This window comes from Nerophis ophidion, linkage group LG05 (assembly GCF_033978795.1).
Source record: "Nerophis ophidion isolate RoL-2023_Sa linkage group LG05, RoL_Noph_v1.0, whole genome shotgun sequence".
NCBI lineage: Eukaryota > Metazoa > Chordata > Actinopteri > Syngnathiformes > Syngnathidae > Nerophis > Nerophis ophidion.
The window spans coordinates 71,870,659-71,889,930 of record NC_084615.1 but is presented as its reverse complement, the minus strand read 5'-3'; the positions used below and the strand labels follow the sequence as shown (position 1 = coordinate 71,889,930).

The following is a 19,272-nucleotide window of genomic DNA, read 5'->3' as shown; positions in this document are numbered from 1 at the left end:
CCTACCCAAAGGGTCACCAAGCCTGTTGTGGGTTAGCTTAACACTTTTTATTTTAGGAACTAGACTTTTCTTCTAAACGTGACTCTAAATATGACATTTCTCATAACGTGTATGGGAAGGAAGAAGCTGTGGTGTTAGAGACTGACACTGCTGTTGAGGCAGCACCACTGATTAGATTACTCATGTGAGAAGTCACTGTGCAGTCGGTGACTCTTTGCATGGGGAATTTGTAAAAGGCCTACTGAAACCCACTACTACCGACCACACAGTCTGATAGTTTATATACCAATGATGAAATATTAACACTGCAACACATGCCCATACAGCCTTTTTAGTTTACTAAATTGCAATTTTAACTTTAGTCTCCATGCAGTCGGTGACTCTTTGCATGGGGAATTTGTTAAAGGCCTACTGAAACCCACTACTACCGACCACACAGTCTGATAGTTTATATATCAATGATAAAATATTAACACTGCAACACATGCCCATACAGCCTTTTTAGTTTACTAAATTGCAATTTTAACTTTAGTCTCTGTGCAGTCGGTGACTCTTTGCATGGGGAATTTGTTAAAGGCCTACTGAAACCCACTACTACCGACCACACAGTCTGATAGTTTATATATCAATGATAAAATATTAACACTGCAACACATGCCCATACAGCCTTTTTAGTTTACTAAATTGCAATTTTAACTTTAGTCTCTGTGCAGTCGGTGACTCTTTGCATGGGGAATTTGTTAAAGGCCTACTGAAACCCACTACTACCGACCACACAGTCTGATAGTTTATATATCAATGATGAAATCTTAACATTGCAACACATGCCCATACGGCCTTTTTAGTTTACTAAATTGCAATTTTGACTTTAGTCTCTGTGCAGTCGGTGACTCTTAGCATGGGGAATTTGTAAAAGGCCTACTGAAACCCACTACTACCGACCACACAGTGATAGTTTATATATCAATGATGAAATATTAACATTGCAACACATGCCAATACGGCCTTTTTAGTTTACTAAATTGCAATTTTAACTTTCCCGCAAAGTGTCATGTTGAAAACGTCGCGGAATGCTGATATATACGCGTGACGTCACGGACTGTTGGGAGATATGAGCGCTGCGCACACACTCAGCTAAAAGTCGTCTGCTTTAACCGCATAATTAATTACACAGTATTCTGGACATCTGTGTTGCTGAATATTTTGCAATTTGTTCAATTAATAATGGAGAAGTCAAAGTAGAAAGATGGAGTTGGGAAGCTTTAGCCTTTAGCCACACAAACACACGGGGATTCCTTGTTTAAAATTCCCGGAGGTGAAACTTTACTATGGATCAGAGCGGTCAAGGAAACATGGATCTTGACCACTTGTCAACCAGCAGTTTTCGGTGAGAAAATTGTGGTGAAAAGTCATCACTAACCGGAGATCAGCTGAGCTTGTGCCGTCCGTACAGCTGCCGTCGACTTCCTTCAGACACTGTCCTCAAGACACCCGTGGATGCACCCTTCCGACTATCAGGTACTATTAAACTCACTAAAACACTAGCAACACAACAGAAAGATAAAAGATTTCCCAGAATTATCCTCGTAAATGTGTCTACAAACACATTGAACACGTTTTTTTTTCTTTTTTTCTATCCTCAAACACAAATCTTTCATTCTCGCTCCAATTAATGGGGAAATTGTCGTTTTCTCGGTCCGAATAGCTCTTTTTGTTGGAGGCTCCCATTAAAAACAATGTGAGGATGTGAGGAGCCATCAACGGATGACATCATCGCCTGCGACTTCCGGTAAAGGGAGGGCTTTTCTGTTAGCGACCAAAAGTTGCGAACTTTATCGTGGATGTTCTCTACTAAATCCTTTTAGCAAAAATATGGCAATATCGCGAAATGATCAAGTATGACACAAATGATGGACCTGCTATCCCCGTTTAAATAAGAAAATCCCATTTCAGTAGGCCTTTAAGAATTGCTCTTGTCGCTCTCTTTCCTTCTAGGCCTCCAACTATTGATTTCTGCAGTGTGCTCACACAGACGACCAAATACTGCACAAAGATGGTAAGTGGACCCTCATCTTTGTGTCATTTTAATGAGGCTTGGATAACCCATCCCGTGTGTGTGTGAGTGAAGGTGTGAGCGGAGAGAGAGCCACCTGCCAGCAGTGTAAGGTGTCCGCCTGCTCACCGTCTGCCAAATCTAAAAAAAATGTGCATTCTCAAAGATAATACACGCTCGATTTTGAGTCCGAGCATTATTGATAACAATTGTTATACGGTACATAACTCTTACTGTTATGTTGGCTCCACTATGGACTGGACTTTCACAATACCATGTTAGACCCGCTCGACATCCATTGCTTTCGGTCTCCCCTGGGGGGGGTTGCCCACATATGCAGTCCTCTTCAAGGTTTCTCATAGTCACTGTCACTGACGTCCCACTGGGGTGAGTTTTTCCTTGCCCTTATGTGGGCTCTGTACCGCGGATGTCGTTGTGGCCTGTGCAGCCCTTTGAGACACTTGTGATTTAGGGCTATATAAATAAACATTGATTGATTGATTGATTGATTGACATAGGCGCCTATGTACATTTCTGCCAGTGGGTGCTCGGTGTGTGTGTGTGTATTAAAAAAAAAATAGACATAAAGCGGGGCAGCACGGTGGACAGGGGTTAGTGCCTCTGCCTCACAATACGAAGGTACTGAGTAGTCCTGGGTTCAATCCCGGGCTTGAGATCTTTCTGTGTAGAGTTTGCATGTTCTCCCCATGACTGATCGGGTTCCCTCCGGGTACTCCGGCTTCCTCCCACCTCCAAAGACATGCACCTGGGGATAGGTTGATTGGCAACACTAAATGGTCCCTATAGCTAAGATAGGCACCAGCGCCCCCCGCGACCCCAAAGGGAATAAGCGGTAGGAAATGGATGGGTGGATGGATAGACGTACAGCGAAGTTAATATCCCATATGATTTGTGGATTTATTATTTTGTGAAACAGACCAAACTTGCCACAAAATTAACTACAATAAGAATGATTTTTACTAAATTATTTTAAAAATTGAAAGTTGCCATCACAACACGGTGACACAGGGGTTAGTGTGTCTGCCTCACAATACGAAAGTCCTGGGCTCGATCCTGCGCTCGGGATCTTTCTGTGTGGAGTTTGCATGTTCTCCTCGTGGCTGCGCGGGTTCCCTCCGGGTACTCCGTCTACCTCCCACTTCCAAAAACATGCACCTGGAGATAGGTTGATTGGCAACACTCAATTGGGCCTTATGTGTGAATGTGAGTATGAATGTTGTCCATCTGTTGGCCCTGCGATGAGGTGGTAACTTGTCCTGGGTGTAGCCCGCCTTCCACCCGATTGTAGCTGAGATAGGCTCCAGCACCCCTTGTGACCCTGAACGGGACAAGCGGTAGAAAATGGATGGATGGAAAGTTGCCATCAATACCACGTAGGTGCTCGGGCCCCAAAGCTCCCACGGGATCGGCGCCTATGATACGGTATATATTTTGTGTATCCTTAGTCAATTTAAACACTTCAGTTCAGTTAACTGGCAGCACGGTGTGACGGGTTAATACTGTACATGTGCCTCACAATACAAAGGTCCTGAGTTCAATCCCGGGTTTGGCATCTTTCTGTGTGGAGTTTGCATGTTCTCCCCGTAACTGCGTGGAATCCGTCCGGGTACTCCGATTTTCTCCCACCTCCAAAAACATTCACCTGGGGATAGGTTGATTGGCAACACTGAATTGGCCCTAGTGTGTGAATGTGAGTGTGAATGTTGTCTGTCTATCTGTGTTGGCCCTGCGATGAGGTGGCGACTTGTCAAGGGTGTATGCTGCCTTCTGCCCGAATGCAGCTAAGATAGGCTCCAGCACCCCCCGCGACCCTGAAAGGGACAAGTTGTATGGAGTTCAGTTCAGTTTCAGTTTATTTAGAACATACATGTGACACAATGTAATGCATTACAAGAAGAAGCTGAGCTTATTTAATCCTACCCCTTTTTATACCATAGTAATTTTATCCCATTTCCTTGTTGGGCTATTTTAATCATATTACAGCTATTTAAAACAATATCATATCAGAACATCAAATAAACATAACAATGGTATTAAAGGGTTTGAAACGACTACGAGGCATGTTGTTGCCGGGTTCGATCTTCCAAGGATGCGTTGACAATGAGCACAGCGTAAGGTAAGGTATGATGAATTTATTAAAGTAACGAAGGGAGCTAAAGAACAAAAATATTGGAGCTAATAGATAAACAAACAAAGGACGCAAGCATAAAAGCTAGGAATAGCAAACAGAAAACTAGAATTGGCACAAAGGCACACTAAAAAGGAAAAACAAAATCATCAGCATGAGAGCTGGAAATAAAAGTACAAGCGTAGCGTGAAAAGCTAGAGGAATATACATACAAAAGGTCGTCTCTGTTGCACTAAGGCAAATTAGGATCCCAGAATGAATAACGAAAAGGGGCGAGCTTAAATAAGGGAGGTGATCAGAAGAAACAGGTGTGCGTAGATAAGGGCCAGGTGAACTAAATAAAAACGTGAAACAACAGAGTGATATAAAAATGGAACAATAAACCAGAATATGTACAGATCCAAGCAGTGGATCGTAACAGGGTTAACACTTAAATTGTTTTTCAGTGGGAGCAGTGATGATGATCACCCTTTTTTGCCAGTGCGTCTAATTCTAGTATCAGTTTTGTTGTGGCAATTCCCAAAACAGAGCTTTGGTGAAATCTGTTTTATTATTTAACGGGTCGTATTAAGGAGCCGTAGTTTGCCCACCCGTGGTCTAGCAACATCCATCCATCTATCCATTTTCTACCGCTTATCCCTTTCGGGGTCGCGGGGGGGTGCTGGAGCCTATCTCAGCTACAATCGGACGGGAGGCGGGGTACACCCGGGACAAGTCGCCACCTCATTGCAGGAACACGTTTGCAGTTATTCATTAATTCATTAATTTGACATTATGGGAGAGTGGGAGAGTGGCCGTGCGCAACTTGAGGGTCCCTGGTTCAATCCCCACCTGGTACCAACCTCGTCACATCCGTTGTGTCCTGAGCAAGACACTTCACCCTTGCTCCTGATGGCTGCTGGTTAGCGCCTTGCATGGCAGCTCCCTCCATCAGTGTATGAATGTGTGTGTGAATGGGTAAATGTGGAAGTAGTGTCAAAGCGCTTTGAGTACCTTGAAGGTAGAAAAGCGCTATACAAGTACAACCTATTTATATGTATTTATCATTATACATACGCTTCTTCACACAAAATGTGGCTACCCACGTATCAAGGAACCCTACACACAGTGCATGATCTGCATTAAACATATTGAGGGGTGTTTTTTCCTCTCATACCTTCCTTAGAGTCCGCATCCTCGACAGGGGACATTTGTTTTGGGGCTTTTACAGAGTTATGCATTTCAGGAAAGAATAGCCCTAATATGAAAAACATAAATGCCTAATACTGCAAAGGATGCTGGTTGTACTTCTAACTTCAGGATCTATGAAATATTCAAAATACTGGAAAAACTTCTTAGTACGATGCGGTGTGACTGGACATCAAACTAAAAGTACATGTATTATATTTTTAAACAACATTTTAAATGAATACCAATCTGTGCCAATAAAAAAAAGCATTGTCATTCTTAAAAAAGGCAGATCTTTTATCAATCAGAGAGTGCAGAGATACTGAATAACGCCACCAATTTTCAGTTAACCCTGGCGCCCGGGCCATTTGGACTCTTCCATATTAGGCCCACTTTGAGGATTTGCTCAAAGTCTTGTTGCTATGGCCTTGTTTTGGTGGTTGCTATGTGACTGAAGCAGTCCAGCTGTCGAGGTTGGAGTGAACGTGCAGCCTTTTGGCTGACTGCCCCATTGCGGCATTGATCTGCACGGCAGCTGCTGCAATGAACGCTTCTCACAACCTGCAATGACTTAGCCCCATTCCCTCACAACGTTAGTTGACCATAATCATGGCCGTGAGGAACCGTTTTTTTTTATTGTTTTTATAAGGGGCTTGTTCATGACCTTTTTTTGTCACGTTTGAAAAAAAGACCCCCGCAATGCGCGTGTAATCTGACTCCATGCTGTCTACGGCATCCCCACGATCCCGCCCCTTCGCCCTTGAACCAGCAAGACAAACACAAACGCCAACCCACACACATTCATACATTTAAAGTTGCTAGTGTGCAGGAGGTGGGACAGCTGCAAGCAGTCAGCTGCTTTAATGACCCATTGCCCACCTCATGTCCAGTCACATGTTGTGGAGTTTCATTCCCTGTAAAGGAAGACCACATCAAAAAAAAAAGATGCAATATGTGAAATCCAGAAAGTACCAGGGGATGGTGTGGCGCAGTGGAAGAGTGGCCGTGTGCAACCCGAGGGTCCCTGGTTCAATCCCCACCTAGTACCAACCTCGTCACGTCCGTTGTGTCCTGAGCAAGACACTTCACCCTTGCTCCTGATGGGTGCTGGTTAGCGCCTTGCATGGCAGCTCCCTCCATCAGCGTGTGAATGTGTGTGTGAATGGGTAAATGTGGAAGTAGTGTCAAAGCGCTTTGAGTACCTTGAAGGTAGAAAAGTGCTATACAAGTACAACCCTTTTATTGATCCAGAAGTACCTCCAAAGTCGAACACCTCCACGTTGCGTGAGATTCAATCCCATAAGAAACTAATATTATTTTATTACAAGCACATAATAAAATATTCCAGTATGAACAGCATGATATTAGATTAATTAATGTTACAATGCTAAATGTCAAGGCAAGTTTATTTATAAAGCACAATTCGTATGCAAGGCAATTCAAAGTGCTTTACAAATGCATACAATTAAAAAAAAGGTGAACAAAATCATGATTACACTTAAAATAACCATAAAAAACTATGAAGTAATCAAATTAAAAGCAAAGAGTGTAGATAAAATACTTGCTCTCGTCATATGCAAAGTTCAACCTGATTTGAACATTGCCAAAGTTGAGGCCTGTCTCACATCTTCTAAAAAACTGTTCCAAAATATTTGCCACTAGCCAAAATTTTAAACGTTATTTGTATAAATGTCCATAGTTTTAAGAGTTATTTACTTATTTGTTATCATTTCACTAATCCTAATTTTAGCATTAATTATTTTATTTGTTTCTATTGTAGTTTAGAAAAGTAAAATATTAAAAAAAAACTATAATATTAGTTTTTTTCCACATAGAGAACATCTTGTTTAAAGTTTCTGCAACATCTCTAGGACGCTTAGTTTGAGAATGAAATACTTATAGTTTAAAAGTCCTGCTAATTTCTAGATGTACAAATCTTGATCCATCTTGATTTACTTGATCGTCATATCAAGTAAAATTATAAAATTGTCTGTCCATACAGCTACTTAATTTCACTCGTTTGTAAAAAATAAATTAATATATTTTTTTAAATGTAGCCTTTTTATCTTAATTATTTTTTTGCAGTGTAAAAATCAAATACAGCCTCACTATGTTTAGTCCTGACTCTGGGCACCAGCAGGAGACCACTTCCTGAGGTTCTCAGAACCTGAGCTGGTTCATATGCTCCTAACATGTCAGAGATGTACTTTGACACAAGACCATGAAAATACTGGTACACAAGCAGAGCTTTTTTAAAGTCTATTCTCTGAACAACAGGAAGCCAGTACAGTAACATAAGCACTGGACTAATACAGTCATATTTCTTAGTTTATAGTCTAGACTCAAGCAGCATCGTTCTGGATGTACTGCAGCTGCTTTACAGTTTGTTTAGACAGCCCAGTGGGAATGTCATTACAGTACTCTAGCCTGCTGGAGACTAAGGCATGGTTTAGTCTTTCTAAGACAGATTTAAACATTCTTGCTCTGATTTTGGAAATATTTTTAGGTGGTGTAAAACTGCTGATGTTATTGACTTAATTTGTCTGTTAAAGTCTGAGTCTGAGTCCATTACTAATCCTTGATTTCTAACCTGATTATTAGGTTTGATGGAGAGGGTCCCATTGTGACTAATAATAGTTTATCTTTGCTTCTGTGGGCCACGTACAATGATTTCAGTTTTGTCTTAGGTTTGTATGAGTTTTGTTAAACTGAAGAAAAATGTTTCCATCCGCGCATTGAACTGTTTTGATGCAGTGACAAAGTTAATCAGCAGCCCAACGTTCTCTTGCCGTCAGTGACACGTTGATCTGAGTCTCATTGGCATAGTTGTGGTAGGAACCATTAAAGCTGCATTTTAGCAAATTTAGTGGCAGCATGTACAAGTTAAAAAATAAGGGTTCCTGCCAGAATTGACCCCTGAGGAACCTCATAGATCAATTCCAAGAAGTTACCGATTTTAACCCCTGTATGAAGATACGTAGTATGGTCAACTGTTTCAAAGGCAGCACTCAGGTCCAGCAGAACCAAGACTGAGACTTTTCCTGCACCTGTGTTCAGGCGGATATAATTTGTCACCTTGATCAGCGCTGTTTCACTGCTCCAGTGGGGCCCAAAGCCTGATTGGAAAGTATCAAACACATTGTTATACAAGAGAAAGTCACTGCGCTGTTGGTATACAATTTTTTCCAGGACTTAACCCAAAAATGGCAAGTTTGATATGGGCGGATAGTTCTTCAGTACTGTGGCATCACGACTACTCTTCTTTAAGAAGTGCTTAATGACAGTAGATTTTAAGGCCTTTGAAAATGTTCCAGTCTGAAGTGAGATGTTAACTAGATGTTCCTGTGCACTTAAGATGTGACTTTAAGGTTTTACTACTTACGTATAAAATACTACACGGTCTAGCTCCATCCTATCTTGCCGATTGTATTGTACCATATGTCCCGGCAAGAAATCTGCGTTCAAAGGACTCCGGCTTATTAGTGGTTCCCAAAGCCCAAAAAAAGTCTGCGGGCTGTAGAGCTTTTTCATTTCGGGCTCCAGTACTCTGGAATGCCCTCCCGGTAACAGTTCGAGATGCTACCTCAGTAGAAGCATTTAAGTCTCACCTTAAAACTCATTTGTATACTCTAGCCTTTAAATAGACTCCCTTTTTAGACCAGTTGATCTGCCGTTTCTTTTCTTTTTCTTCTATATCCCACTCTCCTTTGTGGAGGGAGTCCGGTCCGATCCGGTGGCCATGTACTGCTCGCCTGTGTATCGGCTGGGGACATCTCTGCGCTGCTGATCAGCCTCCGCTTGGGATGGTTTCCTGCTGGCTCCGCTGTGAACGGGACTCTCGCTGCTGTGTTGGATCCGCTTTGGACTGGACTCTCGCGACTGTGTTGGATCCATTATGGATTGATCTTTCACAGTATCATGTTCTCATGTTCTCATAGTCATCAGTATCATCAGTATCACAGTATCATGTTCTCATAGTCATCATTGTCACCGACGTCCCACTGGGTCATTATTGTCACCGATGTCCCACTGGGTGTGAGTTTTCCTTGCCCTTATGTGGGCCTACCGAGGATGTCGTAGTGGTTTGTGCAGCCCTTTGAGACACTAGTGATTTAGGGCTATATAAGTAAACATTGATTGATTGATTGATTGATTAGAAATCTAGTGTGTAACTCATCAAGACAGCATGTTGATGGGCTCAAAGTGTGGATGATCTCTTCAAGTGTTTTGTCAATTGTTGGTGTGAAATGTTATCTGTAGTTGTATAGCCGTCAACATAGTAGCAATTAGTTTTTTGTGAATTATTGCATTTTTACAGTAATGCCTTCAACCTTACCCTGTAAGAATATTGCAGACTCATTGCACTTTGATGTTGAAATGAGTTCTTAGAGAAGTGAAACTAGAGGGTGTTTTTTTTTTTTAATCAATTTGTGTATTAAACGGGACGCAAGATGTGTTCCTACACAGTGTTAAATAAAGGAAAATGTGGTTTCAACTAACAGTAAATGCACTGCACAAATCCAACTGCTCGTAAAATAGCCATAAAAAGTGCTACAGGTCTCCTGCATGTTTGAAAACATAGCAAAACGCGGACCGCCTTATTTAAATAAGCCTCTCCGCACCGTTTTTCAATTGCGCAAGCGGTGTTAGTAGATCACGCCCAAAACGCCCACTAATATTACATGCTATTTTATTGTTTCCACGCGCTGTTTAGCGCATAATATTTGGATCTTAGTAATTCAGGCCCATGATGTATAAGAGTTCAACAGATCATAAAGATTAGGACTGCAGCTATTAATTATTTTAGTAATTGAGTAATCTATCGATAAATGTGTTCGATTAATCAAGTAATCGAAAATAACACACTTTCTGGCTTCAATGCGTCTTATGGAAAATAGTTAAAATAAATGAGGATTTTTCTAACTAACCCAATCCAATCCAATCCTTACCTTTTCTTCTGACAGTATGAACATTCAAATTGCACTTTTTCTATTAAAGCATCACTTACTTACTTACTTTCTTACTTAATCAATTATCCATCCATCCATCCATTTCTACCGCTTATTCCCTTTCGGGGTCGCGGGGGGCGCTGGCGCCTATCTCAGCTACAATCGGGCGGAAGGCGGGGTACACCCTGGACAAGTCGCCACCTCATCGCAGGGCCAACACAGATAGACAGACAACATTCACACTCACATTCACACACTAGGGCCAATTTAGTGTTGCCAATCAACCTATCCCCAGGTGCATGTCTTTGGAAGTGGGAGGAAGCCGGAATACCCGGAGGGAACCCACGCATTCACGGGGAGAACATGCAAACTCCACACAGAAAGATCCCGAGCCTGGATTTGAACCCAGGACTGCAGGAACTTCGTATTGTGAGGCAGACGCACTAACCCCTCTGCCACCGTGAAGCCTTAATTAATTATTTTTACAGTATTTAAAACCAATAAGTTAATCTAAAAGCCTCTCTAATAAAGTGTGATAAATTGAGAAACAAATGTTTAAAAATTTAACACATGCACATTTTAAAAGGTATTAATTGGAGAAGGGTTGTTTGACCTTTGGACAAACAACTCAGTTTTAAATGATCGCAATTTAAAACCTCTTTAGTCTTCTCTGGGACCTTTGCTCCCTGTCTACTTTTTTGTTGTTGTTTTTTTAAGCGATCCCTCTTTTGCTAACACTTCGCTGTCCCTTTGCTCTCAGCTTTACCACATTGAACATGTACATGTTTGCTGTTGGATACACAACAAAAGCCGATTCCCTAAAACATTCCAGGCTTCAGATTCAGCTTTGTTTTGTCTATGTTGTGATGAAGGTCGACATTACTTCAGTCTAAATCAACTTCATACAGTATTGTGCAAAAGACCAACCATAGTTTTGTTGTTTTAATTACCTTTTTCTACAGTCATAAAGATACTGGAACTTTTTGGACAAGTTTTTTAAACAAAAGTTAATGTTTTCATGCACTGTCCGATGAATACAATGAGATACATAACAGTATATGATAATTAAGTAAAGTATATCTTGGCATGTGACAAATTAATCTAGCATGAGAAAAGATTCACTCTAAATACTTGTCACCTAAGCCTTTCAGTGATGTGGTGGTTGGTTCTAGGTGTGGAACAAACAAACAGTCCCATTATAATGTGTTTATCAGCGAGGGTGAACTGCCATGGAAAGTTAAATACACGGTGAAACACTGCCTTTTATACTTTTCTAGTGTTATTTATTTGATTGTATTCTAATAAAGACATTGAGGAATGCCTATGCATGGTCATTAAAGCAAAAATAATGCTGATAATATTGGACTAGATTTATTCATATAGCGCTTTTGTAGACACAAAGAGAAAAATGAGAACCCATCAATCATTCACTCCACATTCAAACAAAGATGGTGGTAAGCTACATTTGTAGCCAGAGCTTTTCACTTACACATTCATAAACCAGTGTAAAAAAACTGGGAGCAAGGTGGGTGAAATGTCTTGCCTAAGGTCACAACGTCTGTGACTATCATGGCGGAAGATGGATTACAACCAAGAACCCTCAAAATAGTTTCTAGTATCTGAGCCACGCTGCCCCGAAAAAGATAATTCAAAGATCATGATGATTGCATTTTTTCAGGTGTTCCGAGGGACAATTACAAATGCCACAGGTTTTGATCCCACCGCCGATGCTGAGGCCTTGTACACTGCCATGAAAGGCATGGGTGAGTGTCTGCAAATTGCACCGTCATCTTCCTGAATTATGTGACGCATGTACACAACATGCTCCTCAGGCAGTGACAAAGAAGCCATTTTGGACCTGGTCAGCTCTCGCAGTAACGCCCAGAGGCAGGAAGTCATTGCCGCATACAAGTGTACCTATGGAAAGGTACATCTCATCATATTTACACATTGAATTAGCAAGTGGGAGCACTTTGTTTTTGTTGCAGGATCTTATTGAGGATCTGAAATATGAGCTGACGGGTAAATTTGAGCGCCTCATTGTGAGTCTGATGAGAACTCCGGCATACCACGATGCCAAAGAAATCAAAGATGCACTCAAAGTAAGGCGCTTACTCTATTCTTTTTTATTCTTGTGAGGTAACATGTTATATTGAACATCTTGCTTACGTCTCAAGGGAGCTGGAACCAACGAGAGGTGTTTGATTGAAGTCCTGGCTTCAAGAAACAACAAACAAATACAAGACATGGTTCAAGCATACAAGGATGGTGAGGCCTGTTTTTCTTCGGTATTGAGAATTCAATCAGTTTTACGCTGATGTCTGTTTTTGTTTCCAGCCTACGGTAGAAACATGGAGGAGGATGTGATCGCTGACACTTCTGGTCACTTTAAGAAGATGCTGGTTGTTTTACTTCAGGTGATATATCTTAGGCATGGCGTGGTCAGCAGCAGGAAACACCATCAAGTCATCAAGCAAGTATATTTACTTCTGGCGTCATGCTTTCAGGGGACCAGAGATGAGTCGGGAGTTGTCAACGCAGATCTAGTGGAGCAAGATGCGCAGGTGAGGATCTGAAAAACACTTGCAATTGAAAATTACAAGTGTTTTGATAAGGAAAGAGGTACACATTATTGAGAGTAGTAAAGACTGAAGTTGGCGTCCACGTCTTCAATTAGTGTTAAAGTGATGTTAAAAGATAAATATTCATTCATTCATTCGTTCATCTATCTTGCATTGTTTTCTGAATATAAAACTATATGATTCTTATACTATTTTAATCAAACTTCAATTTAATTAGATGCATGTTTTGTACTAAAAGTTATTCATGGGAAAGAAAAAAATTGTTCAGTCATATAGCGAACAAAAATAACAAATTTGGATATAATTTTGTATAACATCTTGACATGAACCCAGTATGACTGTTCACATGCTCACTAATGATGTGCGCAATGGGGGTTTTTGACAATGCACATTTGCCATCAAATTCTAACTACTGGCGAAGCAAGAACGGGTTAGGAACACATTTCTGGTAAAATGTCGTATGAAACACGGCCCTTCACAGATTGCATCCAGCGCCTGATCCGCAAATCAGGATTATTCTCCTTGAGAGGTTTTTTTTTGAATTATTTGAAAAACACACAATATTATTTGAATTTGTGTGTTTTCAAATAATTCAGTCTTTCTCCCACCTTTTGAAACAAAACGATGTACCACTGTACAGAAAAAAGTTTATCTGTCAACTTATTGTCCAGCTCAGCTCTTAAGGCATCGGGCAGAGATTTACACAACATATTATCACAGAGTCACACTCGCTCTAAGCCATTACATAAGAATATTCAAGAAGCACTCCATAATTTACTGCCTTCTCTTTCTCTTTTCTTCTCTCTTTTTCGGGTTTTCAAGCTATTGGTATTTAAATTTTGTGTTAGCCATATTAGCGCGTGATTCACTACTACATTTTTCACCTGACCATTTATTTTGAATAGGGATGAATGTTATTTCTTTTTTCAAGCCAGTATTGGTAACTCATTTGTATGCATTATTTTTTTAATGTAGATTTAGCTGTGGTTTGTGCAAATCTTTCTTTGCGGCTAACTTTGCAGCATCTTTTTAGCAGCAAGCGGCTTCATACGCTTTTTAAAACAACTCTAGCGATACTCGCAATTCAGGGGGCTGATAATGTTTGATGTGTTGAAGCACTGTGGTTTCTTCCATCTTTTTGGAATGTTTTCAGAGCATTTAGTGAAAAAGTTTCTGTTCCTCTGAAACATTCAAGAAGTCCCACCAAATCGACGCCATGTTTGTTTACAGTGAGCTCAGAGGAACTTTACAGCTCGGGACAGGTAGGAGAAAAGGAGCGCTTGATTTGCTCACCCTAACCCAGCTTAAGCATAGTACGGGTTATCTGGCCTAATTGGAGCAATTTTTTTTAAATCACGTAGATATATTAGTAGGACGTCATATTTTCTAATATTGGCCCAAGATTGATCAAATGGACTCTACGGCCATTTCTCACTGTAATGTAGTTTGATTGTAATGCTGCCTTGTTTTGTCTTTATTGTCTCAACACAGGACCTTTATGCTGCTGGCGAAGAGAAGTGGGGGACCGACGAGGCCAAATTCATCACGATTCTGGGCAACCGCAGTGTGACCCACCTCCACATGGGTGAGAAAGGAATAAGCATGCATGTGTGACATTTCGGATGGTTCTCGTGTGACCTGCAGTCGTGTATTTGTGAACTAGAGTAAACATTTCAAAAGAGAAAGTAGGAATAAAGTTGTTTTTTCGTGAAGTTAAAAGCCTTTCTCCCACACCTTGACTATGCAGTTTTCGATGCATACGAGAAGAATACAGAGACGTCCATTGAGGACAGCATTAAGAACGAGCTGTCGGGAGACTTTGAGAGGCTGATGCTTGCTGTTGGTAAGACACCACTCAGCTGTTGTGATGATGTAATCCCTAAATGCAACATGCAACTAACAGTGTTTTTTCTCACACAGTGCAGTGCATACGCAGTGTTCCCATGTTCTTTGCCAGGCGCCTATACAAGTCAATGAAGGTAAAAGTATATGTCAAACCAAGGGTCACATTCATCCAAAAAAAAAAAAATAGAGTTAAAACAGCCCACTCCAATCTTTGCTTATTTCCAGGGTCTCGGTACAGCTGACAACACCTTGATCAGGATCATGATTTCTCGCAGTGAAATAGACATGTTGGACATTCGCGAGTGTTTCAGGCTCCGATATGAGAAGTCACTCTACAACATGATTCAGGTAACATAAATTCCAATAACCTCTACAGCATGCCTATATCTGGTGTGTGCACAAGTCGGAATTAGAAATTTAAATTCAACTTATTTGAAGAATTGACATTTGAATGGACTTGGCTCCAGCCTAGTTGACGTTGAATTGAAATGACAGGACGTTGAAATCATAAATCAGTAAGTACAGAAAATAACAGAAAGAATGTGTTGGGTTTTTGGCCTAAATACTAATATACTTAAACACTCAACTCAAACATAAATTCCCTAAGAAAAGGACTATGGGAAATGGAGTATTGTTCTACCATTCCAATAATTATATAAATTCGAATACATCAAATTTAATTACCTGTTTAATAAAAGATTATTTTTATCTGATTTGCTGATGACAAACTTTTGCTATTATTAATATATGCAATAATGTCTACAATGAGGTCAACAGTAATAGTTAGGGTTGTCCTGAACCAATACTGATATTGGTCAGATATCAGCGAAGAAACAGGTTTTGGATTATGTCGACCAGCATCTAAAACGTCCATAAAAATAAGTACTCCCGGCACAAGCTATTGTCTCTTCTTCAGAACTACAATCAGAATCTGTATTTATTGCCAAGTATATTTACACATATAAGACATGTGTCCTGTGTGTTGGTGCAAAAACAGCTGACATGAAAAAGTAAAGTAAAATGAAGTATAAAAAGCTATTGACTGTATAGTATTGCATGTCACTAAGACAAACTTAAATGAATGCATATTGACAAATGGGACTGAGAAGTGTAAGAAAACAAGAAATAAGCAATTAGGTAGTACAGTAAGTACACAGTTCATTCCAGACTCTGCTCAACAATTCTATCCAGCATTCAGAGCCCATGTGATACATTTGACCAATAATGGTGTAATGGTATGAATATGAATACATCTAATTAATTCTTGCCGACAACAGGATGACACATCAGGTGATTACAAGAGGACTTTGCTGAATCTGTGTGGAGGAGATGACGAGTAAGTCCCTCTGTACTGTGGTGTGGGAGTGACAATATCCACCTCATGGGGGTGATATAGCACCATCTGCAGGGGACGAGGACCATGACAGCATAATTCTGCTACATTTCTCTGTGTTGCCTCTGCTCACTGTGCTGTGTTGTGCCAAACTGATCATTGCAGTTTAGCTGGAGAGTTCTTCCCTGAAGCTGCTCAGATAGCCTACAAGATGTGGGAAATAAGTTCCATGACCAAAGTCAAGGTTGGGTGCCCCTTATGCTGCAACAGTCATTGGCAGAAATAAATGCACGCCTAGCAGAATTACTACAAATAACACTAACAGAGCATGCCTTGTGAAAGGATAGGATGTGATAAGAGCGAAACATTACACACACATTTTTTTTGTTAATGCTCATTGCAAATCATTTAAAGGGGAACAGCACTTTTTTTTTTAGAATCTTGCTTATCATTCAAAATCCCTATGCAAGACAGAAACACATATGTTCTTTTTTTATGTATTCTTAAACGTAAAGGATTGGCACGTATGAGGTGGCTCACAATGCAGCGAATGGAAGTACACTATTCTACCCATAAAGCTGTCTAAAAATAATCCAAAAACCGACAATAATACTCCACTTACATGTCGCGACCTGAATATCTACCAATTATTAACAATATTGTTATATAAGCGCTTACGCGGACAGACTAATTTTAGTGGCACCGTGAAGACGCAGAGGTGACTAGTTTATGCAGCCTTATTGATATTGTAGCTGCATCCTTCCAAGGACCCAGCCCATTAATTTGACCAAGTGTGGGTCCTGGCTAGAGTCCTGCAACAGCGGCTATATATCAATTGGAAGAGTTTATTTTCAAGACACTTCCTGGTTACATCAGTTGTTCTCGCTCATACATTTACGTCACGTATCTGCTGCTTAGTCGCACGAGGTGGAATAATAGTGAAATTTAGACAAGAATGTTGAATCGTTATTTGTGTTCTCTTGATCTTTTACTTTAGGAGCTTTACCATGAATTGATTAACATGGACCCCGACTTAAACAAGTTGAAAAACGTATTCATGAGTTACCATTTAGTGGTCAATTGTACGGAATATGTACTGTACTGTGCAACCTACTAATAACAGTTTCAATCAATCAATAGTTTAGAGGAAGTGGCTAAGATCTACCAGCACCGCCGGCGTCTGATTTTCCTGCAGTTAGAGCCGACCGATCATGGGAGATGGTTTTCATGAAGATGTGTCACATGTTGACAATAATTTTAAAGCTTTTATTTTTAATTGTGATTTATTTGTTTACTTGTGAATGTTGTAGTAGGACATGTACTTTTAAAAACACGCAAACAATCCAGATGATGTCCCAGAAAGAGTCCTCAAGGTCTATGCATACAGGAACACCACACAATCCTATTTAGCAGTTGCTTAAATAATATATGATTCATAATTGATGTATGTTTCTAATTTTGTCAAATTGGTTGCATTATACCCATTAGTAGAAAATATTGGGATAGCATAATATTGTTATTTTCATATGATTATATGCAATGAAGGCAGAAGAAATTTATCACAACTGCAGTTTCAGCTTTATTAGCGTGTATAGGTTATAAAAGTACTTTGTTTTTAAAGAATCATCCAAACTGGTATACACGTGTATTGTGCCATTTCTTTGTGGTCTGTTGTTCTATAGCTCGGTTGGTAGAGCGTCTGTGCCAGCAACTTGAGGGTTTCAGGTTCGATTCCCGCTTCCGCCATTCTAGTCACTGCCGTTGTGTCCTTGGGCAAGACACTTTACCCACCTGCTCCCAGTGCCACCCACACTGGTTTAAATGTAACTTAGATATTTGGTTTCACTATGTAAAGCGCTTAGAGTCACTAGAGAAAAGCGCTATATAAATTTAATTCACTTCACTATATATTGTCTTGTCCAAGTCCATTTCCTTGTTCTGCACAGCAAGAAAAGAAAAAAACAATAAACAAAAAAGTTAGACACAAAATCACATTAATCATTTATGAAAGTAACCATTTTCAAATAATGAGCAAAGGTGTACAAAAACAGCAATAACTAATATCAATACATTGTTGCACACATTTACAATACTTCACTATTTAATAGGCCATAATTAGGTTAACGTTTTGCAGTCTAAAGAAGTAAATAAAAAATAATAATAAAGGGCTTTACTTTCAAACGTTGAAAAAAGCTCCAGGCACAAAGCCGTCTGCATTTGCCAGATATATGGCCCTTTTTAGGGGTAAAGAAAGGAGCAAAAAGAACGGAAGTCACTAAATATAACATGGGTCAAGGTCTCGTATTTTAACACAAATGTATATTACGACTGTCACCCGAGCTTGATTTGTCTGCTTGTAAGTGTTATAAATGGAAAAAAATGAAGCTATACTTACATTTTATTTACATTGTGGCCAAAAAACCGGGAAGTTAGTCAACTTTGACATTGGCGAGAAAACACCTGACATTTTTTTTAAACCTTGTGAGGATTATGAATAATTCTTCATTTAAACGACATCTCATCAGTCGGCATCCCAGTGCGAGCAGACAATAATATACAGTTTTATAACAATACTGCTGTGTGCTTCACTTAAGCTGTAGCAGTTTTCCACACAGCTTCTAAAACTTGCAGCTCATCCTCTGTGTATTCAGGCTAAAACGTTTCAGGTTCTGATCATCATTTGTCCCAAAGTAGTCTTTGTTGCCTCTCATGAAGTGTGCCATGATTAGTAGTGTAGTTGTTGTCAAAAGGAAAAATTAACGTTGGGATGCGTCTGTGAAAATATTGTGCCGCCGTATGCTTAAAATGAACAAAATACGTCAACATTAAATGTTATTATGAAATGTATTGTACTACATTACATATATACTTATATACAAAATTATATAAACGGTGATGGAGGTTTTCATATTTTTTTTGTGTGCTTAGTAGAGTGTACCTCATTAGCTGGATTGTTAGCTGACAGCGTTTATTAGAGTTAGAATGCATTAAAATAAGGTAAGCATATGTTTACTTGTCTTACATTAGAATTGTGAATGATGGACAAAATTAAAATCAACTGCAGCTCCCCTTTAACTGTAGTTATTCAGGCCGCCCACTCACATGTCATTGTTGGTCCTGTCATTGTCTCTAAGGGGGACACGCTTCCCATCAAATGTTTTTCAAAAATGTTAATAGGCTGTCACTCAATTGAA

At 40.0% G+C, this 19,272-nt stretch overlaps 1 protein-coding gene across 3 annotated transcripts in view; it reads left to right on the top strand.

Annotated features, from left to right (window-relative positions):
* The window catches only part of anxa6 (annexin A6), a 35,329-nt gene that overhangs the window by 380 nt on the left and 15,677 nt on the right, over positions 1-19,272 (top strand). For all 3 annotated transcript variants that reach the window (XM_061901935.1, XM_061901937.1, XM_061901936.1), the window contains exons 2-14: positions 1,996-2,056; positions 11,997-12,081; positions 12,151-12,245; positions 12,307-12,420; positions 12,496-12,586; positions 12,656-12,735; positions 12,826-12,882; positions 14,392-14,485; positions 14,648-14,743; positions 14,821-14,879; positions 14,971-15,093; positions 16,023-16,081; positions 16,244-16,322. In XM_061901935.1, the coding sequence (XP_061757919.1) occupies positions 2,054-2,056; positions 11,997-12,081; positions 12,151-12,245; positions 12,307-12,420; positions 12,496-12,586; positions 12,656-12,735; positions 12,826-12,882; positions 14,392-14,485; positions 14,648-14,743; positions 14,821-14,879; positions 14,971-15,093; positions 16,023-16,081; positions 16,244-16,322 (1,035 nt within the window). In that variant the 5' untranslated portion in view covers positions 1,996-2,053. The remainder of the gene's footprint in view (positions 1-1,995; positions 2,057-11,996; positions 12,082-12,150; positions 12,246-12,306; positions 12,421-12,495; positions 12,587-12,655; positions 12,736-12,825; positions 12,883-14,391; positions 14,486-14,647; positions 14,744-14,820; positions 14,880-14,970; positions 15,094-16,022; positions 16,082-16,243; positions 16,323-19,272) is intronic.